This window comes from Tachyglossus aculeatus, chromosome 22 (assembly GCF_015852505.1).
Source record: "Tachyglossus aculeatus isolate mTacAcu1 chromosome 22, mTacAcu1.pri, whole genome shotgun sequence".
Lineage (NCBI taxonomy): Eukaryota > Metazoa > Chordata > Mammalia > Monotremata > Tachyglossidae > Tachyglossus > Tachyglossus aculeatus.
In genome coordinates this window covers 36,176,071-36,191,275 of record NC_052087.1, presented here as the reverse complement: position 1 = coordinate 36,191,275, position 15,205 = coordinate 36,176,071, and the positions used below count along the sequence as shown (strand labels likewise).

Below are 15,205 nucleotides of genomic sequence, written 5' to 3'. Positions count from 1 at the left end.
TCAAACGGTGCCTGCCTTCCTGCTTCGCCGTCCCCACTTGGCACTCAGCACCAACAGGGACTCCTTAAACAGAGAAGCAGCGTGGCTCAGTGGAAAGAGCCCGGGCTTTGGAGTCAGAGGTCATGGGTTCAAATCCCAGCTCCGCCACATGCCTGCTGTGTGACCTTGGGCAAGTCACTTCACTCCTCTGGGCCTCAGTTACCTCATCTGGAAAATGGGGATTAAGACTTTGAGCCCCACGTGGGACAACCGGATCATCTTGTACCCCCCCCCCCAGTGCTTAGAATAGTGCTTTGCACATAGTAAGTGCTTAACAAATGCCATTATTATTCAACGGGCAGTAGATGGCTCCAGGCTGGGCTCAGGGGCAGAGGGGAAAGAAGTGAGACTGTGAGCCCACTGTTGGGTAGGGACCGTCTCCATGTTGTTAACTTGTACCTCCCAAGCACTTAGTACAGTGCTCTGCACACAGTAAGCACTCAATACGATTGAATGAATGAAAGTGAGAGACCCCCACCTTGTTTTTCCCGAATTAAAAATGCTACCTCAGGGATGGAGAGGGAGAGAGAACGAGGAGTTGGAGGGACTGAGACCCCCAGGGAGAGGTTAGTGGGGAAGGGATCTGGTTTCTCCTGCTACAACTCAGTTTGCACGCTTCGCTCTTCCACCACTAACCTTCTCACTGAACCTCGATCTCTTCTATCTCGCCGCCGACCTCTCGCCCACGTCCTGCCTCCAGCCTGGAATGTCCTCCCTTCTCAGATCTGACAGTGACTCTCCCACCCTTCAAAGCCTTTCTGAAGGCACATCTCCTCCAAGAAGCCTTCCCTGAATAAGCTCTCTTTTCCTTTTCTTCCACTCCCTTCTACTTCGCCCTTACTTACGCCCTTCTTTCATCCTCCCAGCTCCACAGCGCTCATATCCACATCTGTCATTTATTTATATTAATGCCTCTCTTCCCCTCTAGACTAGAAAGCTCATTCTGGGCAGGGAGTGTATCCGTCTGTTATACTGTACTCTCCCTAGCACTTAGTACAGTGCTCTGCACACAGTAAAGCGCTCAATAGATACGATCGACTTACTGACTCTGGAAGAGGCAGGGAGAGAAGGGATGTGATTGACGCCCGGGAGATGGAGCTGGGCTCTCTAGGTGGTGTGAGGATGGGGCTGGGATTTAGGAGGAAAGGAACGCCGCGCTTTGTGAGCAGGTGGGGGAATAAGGCAGTTGAAGACAGGCGGAGGTTTGGCTCACAGTACAGCTGGGGCTACAGGGGGTGGGGAGGAGAGCAACACGGGTCTGAGAAGCAGCGTGGCTTAGTGGATCAAGCACGGGCCTAAGAGTCGGAAGGACCTGGGTTCTAATCCCGGCTCCGCCAAATGCCTGCTGTCTGACCTTGGGCAAGTCACTTTGCTTCTCTGTGCCTCAGTTATCACCTCTGTAAAAAAAAACGGGGATTAAGAGTGTGAGCCCAACGTGGAACAGGGACTGCGTCCAACTGGATTAATCTGTAACCACCCCAATGTTTAGAACGGTGCTTGGCACATAGTAAGTGCTTACCAAGTAGCATAATTATTATTATTAACACGGGGCACGCTGCGTCCACCCGACCCAGGCAGAGACGGGGCGCGCTGCCCGATGCCAGCTGCGGGCCAAGGAGCCGAGAGCCCTTACCCAGACGGACGTAGAGCACGTACTGCATGGAGTCCCGCGGTTCCGTGTAGAGGATGCCGCCCCGCATGCTCAGCCAGATGATGGCCATCTCTGCGATCATGCAACTCAGCAGGATGCCCAGGTAGCCCCGCCCGTGGTCCACCAGGTTGAGGGAGCAGGTCTCGTTGGGGTTGTACGCCAGGCCAAACAGCACCACCGACAGAATCACAAACCTGCCAAGCACGGGTCAGGCTATCAGTGGCGAGACCGGCCGGAAACGGAGACGCTCACTAGAGATCCTCTAGACTGTGAGCTCGTTATGGGCAGGGAACGTATCCGCTAATTCTGCTGTACTGTACTCTCCCGAGTGCTTACTACAGTGCTCTACTCATGTAGTTTGAGCCCCGAGTGCCACTGGGGACCAGAAAACACCAAGCCAGTTATCAGCGGGAGAAGAGGACCAAGAAACGGCTATCGCGGAGAGGGTCTTCCTCTACCTCCCCTCCGAACCCCGCCTCCCTCCCTCCCTCCCACCTGACCTGGGCCCGGCTCTCTGGTGCGTAAGGTATCTCGGGGCAGCTGAGACGGGAGGGTTAAGGGAAGGGGAGGCTGTCGGAGCAGTCCATGAGGGCCTCCCCTCCGAAAAAGGCCCACCTGTTGCCACGCAGGGCCGGGTGGGTGATTTTGGCGTCTCGGGCTCCCCTCTGATTGGACCTTTTTTGGGGTGGGGAGGATAGCCCGTTATTAGGGAAGGGATGAGGGAGTAAGGAGACGTCTGTCTGAGAGCCACCTGCGAGGCAACAGGAGGCAGTGATGGAGACGCTGAGGATGCTTAGGGGTCCCGGAGGCCCTAGATTATCAATTCCTTAAGGGCAGCAAGTGTGTCAGCTATTATTACTGGATGCTCCCAAGGGCCCAGGGCAGTGCTCCGTACGCACGAGGCCCTCGATAAAACACTGACGGGGAGATGGATGGATGAATGAATGAATGGCCTTCTGCCTCCTCCCATTTTACAAGCAGAAGGGGTGTCCACCCCACCCTATCCGCATGACCCTCCCCACTCGGGCCAAGTTAAGGCCCCGGGCATCCCCCCACGCTCCTCGGGCCCAGTCGGGGGACTCTACTCCCAAGAGTCTCTGTGACTTACCAGGTGGTGTGGAGGAGGAAGAGGAAGATGGCTGGCAGGACGAGGTCATCACTGCCCACAGACCAGCGCCGGCGGAACACCACGATCCCGGGCATGGCTAGCGGGTCGGGGGAGGCTCAGCAGGCCCGATGCTCACCTCCTGCAGAGAGCACACGGGATTAGAGCGTCAATACGGGTGCGGGAAGGGAGACGCCTGCAGCTGCTTCTTGGCGAGTCCCGAAAAGCTCAGCAGCTCGTGGGCCAACCTGAGGGTAGAGATGGAGATGGGGCTGGGTGTGGCGGGGAGGGCGAGTGTCCCCTCCGAGAGCTGGTGGAACTCACAATGGACGCACTGACCCCAAGCATCGCTGCCCCTACTTGCTGCTTGAGCCCCTTCCTTCCTCTCCCCCTCGTCCCCCTCTCCATCCCCCCTCATCTTACCTCCTTCCCTTCCCCACAGCACCTGTATATATGTTTGTACATATTTTTTTTACTCTATTTATTTATTTATTTTATTTGTACATATCTATTCTATTTATTTTATTTCGTTAGTATGTTTGGTTTTGTTCTCTGTCTCCCCCTTTTAGACCGTGAGCCCACTGTTGGGTAGGGACTGTCTCTATATGTTGCCAATCTGTACTTCCCAAGCGCTTAGTCCAGTGCTCTGCACATAGTAAGCGCTCAATAAATACGATTGATGATGATGATGATGATGCTGGGTGAGTCTCCGCCACCCTCAGAAGAGCGGCATCTGAAAAGATAAGACGAAAGGGGTGGAGGGCCCAACAGCGGCTGCACATCGCCGCCATTCCCACTGCTGCCCGGGGCCCATTTCTGCCGCTTGGCCCGATGCGGGCTCTGCCAACTCGGCCCCTGTTCGGCCGCTCACCCCAGTAGGCATCCGGAGAGCTACAGGACCCATCTTACCGGCGCCCGACGGGCGTGCCCTGCTGCCCCACTTTTAGACTGTGAGCCCACTGTTGGGTAGGGACTGTCTCTATATGTTGCCAATTTGTACTTCCCAAGTGCTTTGTACAGTGCTCTGCACATAGTAAGCGCTCAATAAAGACGATTGATGATGATGATGCCCCAGCCCTCTGCCCGCTCGAGTCACCTCCGAAAATCAGCTCCCCACCACGGGTTGGCACCCACCTCTCTCACTCACAAGTCCCTTATTCATCAGTGCCCACCTACAGAGCCCGTCTCCTGCTGATGGCTTCCCTCGCGCCCTCCAGCCTCTCATTAAAATGATGCCAAGACGCAAAGGTGACCGGCCAAGTGAAGCGAGGAGTTGGGAATGGGGGCGGATTTTTAGAAAGCACATACCAAGATTGTGTCCTTAGAGGTCCCGGCCCTGCCTTCCTGGGGGTTCTTGGGGAAGCGGGGCATCTCTCTCTCTCTCTGTGCCTCAGTCTCCCCCCTTCCACTCCACAGGGCTGCCTCCTCACCTCTGGGCAGGGGAAGTGGCAGGTGGTACAGTGAGGAGGAGATATCAGTTGCTCTCTGGCCACCATTCTTAGCTGGCCAGAGGGGAAGGGGCCGCACGCGGAATATTATTCATTTAATCGTATTTATCGAGCGCTTACTATGTGCAGAGCACTGTACTGGACACTTGGGAAGTACAAGTGGGCAACATATAGAGACGGTCCCTACCCAACAACGGGCTCGCAGTCTAGAAGTCTGTATCGTCCACAGTCCCAGTGGATATATTACATAATCAATCAATCAATCGTATTTATTGAGCGCTTACTGTGTGCAGAGCACTGTACTAAGCGCTTGGGAAGTACAAGTTGGCAACATATAGAGACAGTCCCTACCCAACAGTGGGCTAACAGTCTAAAAGTCAATATTATCCACAGTTACAGTGCTTATTATCCCACCCACTCATTATTAATAACTAGTTTGGGGGGGGGGGCGTGGACATGTATGAGAAGCAGCGTGGCTCAATGGAAAGAGCACAGGCTTTGGAGTCAGAGGTCACGGGTTCAAATCCCGGCTCCATCAAATGTCAGCTGTGTGACTTGGGCAAGTCACTTAACTTCTCTGGGCCTCAGCTCCCTCATCTGTAAAATGGGGATTAAGACTGTGAGCCCCCCGTGGGACAACCTGATCACCTTGCAACCCCCCCAGCGCATAGAACAGTGCTTTGCACATAGTAGGTGCTTAATAAATGCCATCATTATTATCATTACTATATATGCGTGTGTCTGTGTGTGCATGCCCGTTGTTGGGAAGGTCTTGTCTCTGTTGCTGCTTAGTCCAGTGCTCTGCACACAGTAAGCACTCAATAAATACAACTGAATGAAAGAATGAATTGTACTCTCCCAAGCGCTTAGTCCAGTGCTCTGCACACAGTAAGCGCTCAATATGATTGACTGAATGAATTGTCTTTCCAAACGCTTAGTCCAGTGCTCTGCACACAGTAAGTGCTTAATAAATACGGCTGAATGAAAGAATGAATTGTACTTCCCAAGCGCTTAGTCCAGTGCTCTGCACTCAGTAAGCGCTCAATAAATATGATAATGAATGAACCGTTGTTCCCAAGCGCTTAGTCCAGTGCTCTGCACCCAGTAAGCGCTCAATAAATACGACTGAATGAAAGAATGAATTGTACTTTCCAAGCTCTTAGTCCAGTGCTCTGCACACAGATAGCGCTCAATAAATACGACTGAATGAAAGAATGAATTGTACTTTCCAAGCGCTTAGTCCAGTGCTCTGCACACAGATAGTGCTCAATAAATACAACTGAATGATAGAATGAATTGTACTTTCCAAGCGCTTAGTCCAGTGCTCTGCACACAGATAGCGCTCAATAAACACGACTGACTGAATGTGTGTGTGTGAGAAGCAGCGTGGCTCAATGGAAAGAGCCCGGGCTTGGGAGTCAGAGATCATGGGTTCAAATCCTGGCTCGGGCCACTTGTCAGCTGTGTGACTTTGGGCAAATCACTTCGCTTCTCTGTGCCTCAGTTCCCTCATCTGTAAAATGGGGATGAAGACTGTGAGCCCTCCGTGGGACAACCTGATCACCTTGTATCCTCCCCAGCGCTTAGAACAGTGCTTTGCACGTAGTAAGCACTTAACAAGTGCCATCAGCATTATTATAGCTATAATTCTATTTGTTCTGACGGTTTTGACACCTGTCTCCACGTTTTGTTCTGTCGTCCGTCTCCCCCCTCCTAGACTGTGAGCCCGTCGTTGGGTCCGGACCGTCTCTAGATGTTGCCGACTTGGACTTCCCAAGCGCTTAGTCCAGTGCTCTGCACACAGTAAGCGCTCAATAAATACGACTGAATGAATGAATACACGGTGAGCCCGTTGTGGGGTTGGGACCGTCTCTGTCTGTTGCCGACTTGGCCTTCCCCAGCGCTTAGTGCAGTGCTCTGCACAGGGTAAGCGCTCACTAAATCCGATTGAGTGAGTGAGTGAGTGAATGCCGGGGGTCTTGCAGGGGAGGCCGGGGGTCCCAGGCCGGTTGCTGTCATTCATTCAGTCGTATTTATTGAGCGCTTACCGTGTGCAGAGCACTGTACTAGACGCTTGGGAAGTACAAGTTGGCAACATATAGAGACGGTCCCTACCCAACAGTGGGCTCACAGTCTAGTCTAAGCGTTCAATAAATACGACTGAATGAATGAACTTGTATTTCCCAAGCGCTTAGTCCGGTGCTCTGCGCACGGTAAGTGCTCAATAAATATGATTGAATGAATGAACTTGTACCTCCCAAGCGCTCAGTCCGGTGCTCTGCACATGGTAAGCGCTCAATAAATACGATTGAATGAACGAACTCGTATCTCCCAAGCGCTTAGCCCGGTGCTCTACACACGGTAGGCGCTCAATAAATACGACTGAATGAACGAATTCATACCTCCCAAGCGCTCAGTCCGGTGCTCTGCACACGGTAGGCGCTCAACAAATACGATTGAATGAACTTGTACCTCCCAAGCACTCAGTCCGGTGCTCTGCACATGGTGGGCGCTCAACAAATCCGATTGAATGAACGAACTTGTACCTCCCAAGCGCTCAGCCCGGTGCTCTGCACACGGTAGGCGCTCAACAAATCCGACTGAATGAACGAACTTGTACTTCCCAAGCACTCAGTCCGGTGCCCTGCACACGGTGGGCGCTCAATAAATACGATTGAATGAACGAACTCATACCTCCCAAGCGCTCAGTCCGGTGCTCTGCACATGGTAGGCGCTCAACAAATCCGACTGAATGAATGAACTTGTACTTCCCAAGCACTTAGTCCGATGCTCTGCACACGGCAGGTGCTCAACAAATACGATTGAATGAACGAACTCATACCTCCCAAGCGCTCAGCCCGGTGCTCTGCACACGGTGGGCGCTTAACAAATACGATTGAATGAATGAACTTGTACCTCCCAAGCACTCAGCCCGGTGCTCTGCACACGGTGGGCGCTTAACAAATACGATTGAATGAACGAACTTGTACCTCCCAAGCGCTCAGTCTGGTGCTCTGCACATGGTAGGCGCTCAATAAATACGATTGAATGAACGAACTCATACCTCCCAAGCGCTCAGTCTGGTGCTCTGCACACGGTAGGCGCTCAATAAATCCGATTGAATGAATGAACTTGTACCTCCCAAGCACTCAGTCCGGTGCTCTGCACACGGTGGGCGCTCAACAAATACGATTGAATGAACGAACTCGTACCTCCCAAGCGCTCAGCCCGGTGCTCTGCACACGGTAGGCGCTCAACAAATCCGACTGAATGAATGAACCTGTACTTCCCAAGCGCTTAGTCCGATGCTCTGCACACGGTAGGTGCTCAACAAATACGATTGAATGAATGAACTCATACCTCCCAAGCGCTCAGCCCGGTGCTCTGCACACGGTGGGCGCTTAACAAATACGATTGAATGAATGAACTTGTACCTCCCAAGCACTCAGCCCGGTGCTCTGCACACGGTGGGCGCTTAACAAATACGATTGAATGAACGAACTTGTACCTCCCAAGCGCTCAGTCTGGTGCTCTGCACACGGTAGGCGCTCAATAAATACGATTGAATGAACGAACTCATACCTCCCAAGCGCTCAGTCCGGTGCTCTGCACACGGTAGGTGCTCAATAAATCCGATTGAATGAATGAACTTGTACCTCCCAAGCACTCAGTCCGGTGCTCTGCACACGGTAGGCGCTCAATAAATACGACTGAATGAACGAACTCGTACCTCCCAAGCGCTCAGTCCGGTGCTCTGCACACGGTAGGCGCTCAACAAATCCGACTGAATGAATGAACTCGTACCTCCCAAGCGCTCAGTCCAGTGCTCTGCACAGGGTAGGCGCTCCATAAATCCGATTGAATGAATGAACTTGTACTTCCCAAGCGCTCAGTCCGATGCTCTGCACACGGTGGGTGCTCAATAAATCCGATTGAATGAACGAACTCGTACCTCCCAAGCGCTCAGTCCGGTGCTCTGCATACGGTAGGCGCTCAATAAATACGATTGAATGAACGAACTCGTACCTCCCAAGCACTCAGTCCGGTGCTCTGCAGACAGTGGGCGCTCAATAAATACGATTGAATGAACTCGTACCTCCCAAGCGCTCAGTCCGGTGCTCTGCACGCAGTTGGCGCTCAATAAATACGATTGAATGAACTCGTACCTCCCAAGCGCTCAGTCCGGTGCTCTGCACACGGTGGGCGCTCAATAAATACGATTGAATGAACGAACTCATACCTCCCAAGCGCTCAGTCCGGTGCTCTGCACATGGTAGGCGCTGAACAAATCCGATTGAATGAATGAACTCGTACCTCCCAAGCACTCAGTCCGGTGCTCTGCACACAGTGGGCGTTCAATAAATACGATTGAATGAACTCGTGCCTCCCAAGCGCTCAGTCCGGAGCTCTGCACAGGGTAGGCGCTCAATAAATTCGATTGAATGAATGAACTTGTACCTCCCAAGCGCTCAGCCCGGTGCTCTGCATACGGTAGGCGCTCAATAAATACAACTGAATGAATGAACTTGTACCTCCCAAGCGCTCAGTCCAGTGCTCTGCACAGGGTAGGCGCTCCATAAATCCGATTGAATGAATGAACCTGCACCTCCCAAGCGCTCAGCCCGGTGCTCTGCACACGGTGGGTGCTCAATAAGTACGATTGAATGAATGAATGGCTGGAAGGGGGAGACAGACACCAAAACCTCGGAACACAATAAAGTAAATCCAACAGTCAAGCTGCCCAAGTAGAATAAGTAGAGTAATAAACCGGGACGGACAGACGACAGACATGTATAGAGGTGGGGAGGGGAGGGGAGGGGAAGGAGGTGCCCTGCCCCGGCCGGCCCCGCTTACACGGCACGCGGTCCGGGGGCGCGGCATCCTCCCGGCCCGGCCCGGCCCGGCCCGGTGGCGGTGCCCACCGCTGAGGAAGTGACGTCACCCGGCGCGGGGTGGGCAGAGGACGGACCGCAGGGCCGGGCACAGCGCAGGGCACAGCGCAGGGCACCGCTCGGCCCCGGGCGCCCCCCAAGGGGCGGGGCCTCGGCCCCCCACTGCGCATGCGCCGAATGGGCGGGGCCTCGGGACCGCCCCCCACTGGGCGCGCGCTGAGTGGGCGGGGCCTCGGCACGGGGGCGGGGCCTCAGGACTCTGTCCCCAGTGGGCAGGGGCCGAGTGGGCGGGGCCTCGGAACGGGGCGGGGCATCAGGACTCTGGCCCCCACTGGGCACACGCGGAGTGGGCGGGGCCTCGGGGCTCTGCCCCCGCCGGGCCTGCGCCGAATGGGCGGGGCCTCAGAGTTGGGGCGGGGCCTCGGGACTCTGTCCCCACCGGGCATGTGCAGAGTGGGCGGGGCCTCTGTTGGGCGGGGCCTCGGGACGGAGGCGGGGCCTCGGGACTGTCCCCACCGGGCATGCGCTGAATGGGCGGGGCCTCTGCGTAGCGGGCGGGGCCTATGGGGAGGTGGGTGGGGCCTCGGGACTCTGCCCCCTGGGCAGACGTTGAATGGGCGGGGCCGCTGGATGTGGGCGGGGCCTATGGGGGAGGTGGGCGGGGCTTCGGGACTCTCCCCCTTGGCACGTGCTGAATGGGCGGGGCCTCGGGACTCTCCCCACTGGGCGGGTGCTGAATGGGCGGGGCCTCTGGATGGGGGCGGGGCCTCAGGACTGTCCCCTCTGGCACGTGCTGAATGGGCGGGGCCTCTGGGTGGGGGCGGGGCCAAGGGACTGCCCCACTGGGCCAGCGCTGGATGGGCGGGGCCTCTGCGGGCGGGGGCGGGGCCTCGGGACTCCCCACCGGGCACGCGCGGAGTGGGCGGGGCCTCGGTGTAGGGGCGGGGCCTCGGTGTAGGGGCCTCGGTGTAGGGGCGGGGCCTCGATATAGGGGGCGGGGCCTCGGGACTGCCCCCCCAACTAGGCATGCGCTGAATTGGCGGGAGGGAGGGGGAAGAAGGGGGGGAGGAGGGGGGAAGAAAGGGGGGAGGGGAGGGGGGAAAAGGGGGGGAGGGGAGGGGGGAGAAGGGGGGGGAGGGGAGGGGGGAAAAGGGGGGGAGGGGAGGGGGGAAGAAGGGGGGAGGGGAGGGGGAAGAAGGGGGGAGGGGAGGGGGGAAAAGGGGGGAGGGGAGGGGGGAAAAGGGGGGGAGGGGAGGGGGGAAAAGGGGGGAGGGGAGGGGGGGAAAGGGGGGGAGGGGAGGGGGGAAAAGGGGGGAGGGGAGGGGGGAAAAGGGGGGAGGGGAGGGGGGAAAAGGGGGGAGGAGTGGGGGGATGAGGGGGAAGAAAGGGGGGAGAGGAGGGGGAAGGGGTGGGGGGAAGAGGGGGAAGGAAAGGGGGGAAGAGAGAGAAGGGGTGGGGAGGGGGAAGAAAGGGGGAGGGGGAAGAAAGGGGGAGGGGGAGGGAGAAGAAGGGGGGAGCGGGAAGGGGTGGGGGGAGAGGGGAGGGGGGAAGGGGGAAAGAGGAGGGAAGGGGAAGGGGTGGGGGGAGATGGGGAAGAGTGGAAGGGGGAGGGGGAGAAGGGGGAGGGGGGAGAAGGAGGGAGGGGGAGGGAAGGGGCAAGAGGGGGAAGAGGGAGAGGGGAAAGGAAGGAAAAGGGGAGGGGGAGAGGAGGAAGGGAGAGGGGAAGAGGGGGGGAGAGGAGGAAGGGAGAGGGGAAGAGGGGGAGGAGCAGCAGGGAGGACGGGAGGGGGAAAGGGGAATGGGAGGAGGAGGAGCAGGGAAGAGGAAAGGGGGAAAAGGGGAATGGGAGGAGGAGGAGGGGAAGGGGGAGAGGCGAGGGGGCGGGAGGGGCGGCCTCTGCCTCCCTGCAGGACTGTGAGCCCACTGTTGGGTAGGGACCGTCTCTATGTGTTGCCACCTTGGACTTCCCAAGCGCTTAGTCCAGTGCTCTGCACACAGTAAGCGCTCAATCAATACGGCTGAATGAATGAATGCAGGAGAGGAGGGGGGAGGTGGAGGGCCTCCGGTCAGCCAGCCCGGCCGGACAGTGGGACCAGTCAGGGAAGACGGGGATCCTCCAGAGCCAGGATGCCTTCTTTCTCGGAATCATTCATTCATTCATTCAGTCGTATTTATTCATTCATTCAGTCAGTCAATCGTATTTACTGAGCGCTTACTGTGTGCAGAGCACTGGACTGGGCCCTTGGGAAGTACCAGTTGGCAACATCTAGTGACGGTCCCTGCCCAACAGCGGGCTCACAGACTAGACGGGGGAGACAGACAACAAAACACAACGTATTAACAGAATAAAATAAATAGAATAAATATGTACAAGTAAAATAGAGTAATAAATCTGCACAAACATATATACATATACACAGGTGCTGTGGGGAAGGGAAGGAGGTAAGGCGGTGGATGGGGATGGGGAGCAGGGGGAGAGGAAGGAAGGGGCTCATAATAATAATGACATGTATTATGTTGCCAACTTGTACTTCCCAAGCGCTTAGTACAGTGTTCTGCACACAGTAAGCACTCAATAAATACGATTGAATGAATGAATGAACATTAAGCGCTTACTATGTGCAAAGCACTGTTCTAAGCACTGGGGAGGTTACAAGGTGATCAGATTGTCCCACGGGGCCTCATAGTCTTCATCCCCAGTTTACAGATGAGGTAACTGAGGCTCAGAGAAGCTAAGTGACTTGCACTCTACTTCCCAAGCGCTTAGTACAGTGCTCTGCACACAGTAAGCGCTCAATAAATACAATTGATTGATTGCCCAAGGTCACACAGTTGACAATTGGCGGAGCCGGGATATCATTATCAATTGTATTTATTGAGTGCTTACTATGTGCAGAGCACTGTACTAAGCGCCATGACCTCTGACTCCAAAGCCCATGCTCGTTCCACTGAGCCACGCTGCTTCTCGTGAAGCACTTACTACGGGTCACGCACTATCTTAAGCGCTGGGGTAGAAACAAGTTAATCAGGTTGGACATGGTCCCTTGTCCCACACGGGGCTCACACTCTTAATCCCCTTTTACAGACGAAGTAACTGAGGCGCAGGGAAGAGAAGCGACCTGCCCGAGGTCCCATAGCAGAAAAGTGGCGGGGGCAGGTTTAGAACCCAGGTCCTTTCGACTCCCGGACACGTCAATCAATCAATCAATCGTATTTATTGAGCGCTTACTGTGTGCAGAGCACTGGACTAAGCGCTTGGGAAGTACAAGTTGGCAACATATAGACAGTCCCTACCCAACAGTGGGCTCACAGTCTAGAAGGGGGAGACAGAGAACAAAACCAAACATATTAATAAAATAAATAGAATAGACACGTGTTCTGTCCACTAGGCCAGCGCTTACTGTGTGCAGAGCACTGGACTAAGCGCTTGGGAAGTACAGGACCGAGGGTCAAACCTCAGGAGCTTGGCGGGCACGGGCCCATGGAAGGCCGGGGGGCCCCGGGGAAGAGGCTGCTCCATGATGGGGACCAGGGGTGGGGGGCTGGAGAGGAGAAGGCAGGGGTCTAATCCCGGCCACCACTTGCCCGCCGTTTGGGTGGGTGGCGTTGGGCGAGTCACTTAACTGCTCTGTGCCTCAGTTTCCTCTTCTGTAACTATGGTCCCCATCCTCCCACCCCTTCAGACCTGGGGCAGGGGCAGTGTCCGATCTTATGTCGTACAATAATAATAATGATGATGATTCACTCATTCATTCATTATTGAGCGCTTACTGTGTGCAGAGCACTGTACTAAGCGCTTGCACTGTTTTTTTTTAATGGCATTTATTAAGCTCTTACTATGTGCAAAGCACTGTTCTAAGCGCTGGGGAGGTTACAAGGTGATCAGGTTGTCCCACGGGGGGCTCACAGTCATCATCCCCATTTTACAGATGAGGGAACTGAGGCTCACAGAAGTTAAGTGACTTGCCCAAGGTCACACAGCAGACATGTGGTGGAGCTGGGATTCGAACCCATGACCTCTGACTCCAAAGCCCATGCTCTTTCCACTGAGCCATGCTGCTTATGACTTACTACGTGCGAAGCACCGTTCTAAGAGCTTGGGGGATACAAAGGAATCAGGTTGTCCCACGTGGGGCTTAACCCCCATTTTACAGACGAGGGAACTGAGGCTCAGAGAGGTTAAGTGGCTTGCCCAAGGTCACACAGCAGACATGTGGTGGAGCTGGGATTCGAACCCATGACCTCTGACTCCAAAGCCCATGCTCTTTCCACTGAGCCACGCTGCTTATGACACTACGTGAGAAGCACCGTTTTAAGAGCTTGGGGGATACAAAGGAATCAGGTTGTCCCACGTGGGGCTTAACCCCCATTTTACAGATGAGGGAACTGAGGTCCAGAGAGGTTAAGGGGCTTGCCCAAGGTCACACGGCTGACAAGGGGCGGAGCAGGGATGATAAATGCCATTATTATTATTCTCTCATCTGTAAAATGGGGATTAAGACTGTGAGCCCCCCCATGGGACAACCTGATCACCTTGTAACTTCCCCAGCGCCTAGAACAGTGCTCTGCACATAGCAAGCGCTTAATAAATGCCATTATTATTATTATTATTATGACCTCTGGCTCCCAAGCCCGTGCTCTTTCCACTGAGCCACGCTGCTTCTCTAACTACTCCAGCAGTTAGCGCAGTGTCTTCACACATAGTAAAAGCTGAACCAAAAGCACAGTTATTAGTGTCATCATTAGCTGGAGTGGCAAAAACCTCCAGCAGCCTCTTCCTCAACCTGCTGCAGGGCCCTTATTCATTCACTCATTCGTTCAATCGTATTTATTGAGCGCTCACTGTGTGCAGAGCACTGTCCTAAGCGCTTGGGAAGTCCAAGTCGGCGACATCTAGAGATGGTCCCTACCCAACAACGGGCGCACAGTCTAGATGGGGGAGACAGACAACAAAACAAAACATGGAGACAGGTGTCAAGTCATCAGAATAAACAGAAGTAAAGCTAGATGCACATCATTGACAAAATAAATAGTAAATATGTACAAGTAAAACAGAGTAATAAATCTATACAAATATATATACAGGTGCTGTGGGGAGGGGAAGGAGGTAGGGCTGGGGGGATGGGGAGGAGGAGAGGAAAGAGCAGTAACGTCCTGGACACCAGGAGCCCTAGTTCGGGCGCAACACCATCAATCCAAGAAACCAACAAATTCCCATTCCCATTCCCGAAATTCCCATTTTGCCTCAGAAACCCCAGTAACTACGCCCTCCTTGTTCACCAGGGGCACCTACCGCCTCGCCTTCTCTCACGCCCTGGAGACCCCCACCAGGCTATCGAAAGACACAATTTGCGGGCTAACGAAAGGCACACCCATGTGGGAATCAATCAATCAATCGATCAATCAATCAACCGTATTTATTGAGCGCTTACTGTGTGCAGAGCACTGGACTAAGCGCTTGGGAAGTCCAAGCTGGCAACGTATAGAGACGGTCCCTACCCAACAGTGGGCTCACAGTCTAGAAGGGGGAGACAGAGAACAAAACCGAACATGTTAACAAAATACAATAAATAGAATAGATATGTACAAGTAAAATAAATAAACAAATAAATAAATAGAGTAATAAATATGTACAAACATATATACAGGACAAGTAAAAGAAATAAATAGAGTAATAAATGCGTACAAACATCTATACAGGTGCTGTGGGGAAGGGAAGGAGGTAAGGCGGGGGGGTGGAGAGGGAGAGGAGGGGGAGAGGAAGGAGGGGGCTGAGTGTGGGAAGGCCTCCTGGAGGAGGTGAGCTCTCAGTAGGGCCTTAAAGGGAGGAAGAGAGCGAGCTTCCTTCCTGAAGGAGCCCTGCCTCAGAAGAAACCATGCCGTCAACAGGCTGGAGCCCGGTCAGACTGGGGGAACCAGCACCCCCGAACCACTGCCCCGATATTGGTCAGATGGTGGCCGAGTGTACTTCCCAAGCGCTTAGTACAGTGCTCTGCACACAGTAAGTGCTCAATAAACATCCCTCCCCACCCTACCTCCTTCCCTTCCCCACACCTGTATATATGTTTGT

General features: G+C 54.6%; 1 protein-coding gene across 1 annotated transcript in view; it reads right to left on the bottom strand.

The window, feature by feature from the left end:
* Positions 1-15,205, bottom strand: part of DAGLA (diacylglycerol lipase alpha) — a 120,984-nt gene that overhangs the window by 38,640 nt on the left and 67,139 nt on the right. The window contains exons 2-3 of the mRNA XM_038764302.1: positions 2,799-2,937; positions 1,673-1,884 (exon numbers count right to left, since the gene is read on the bottom strand). Of these exons, the coding sequence (XP_038620230.1) occupies positions 1,673-1,884; positions 2,799-2,893 (307 nt within the window). The 5' untranslated portion in view covers positions 2,894-2,937. The remainder of the gene's footprint in view (positions 1-1,672; positions 1,885-2,798; positions 2,938-15,205) is intronic.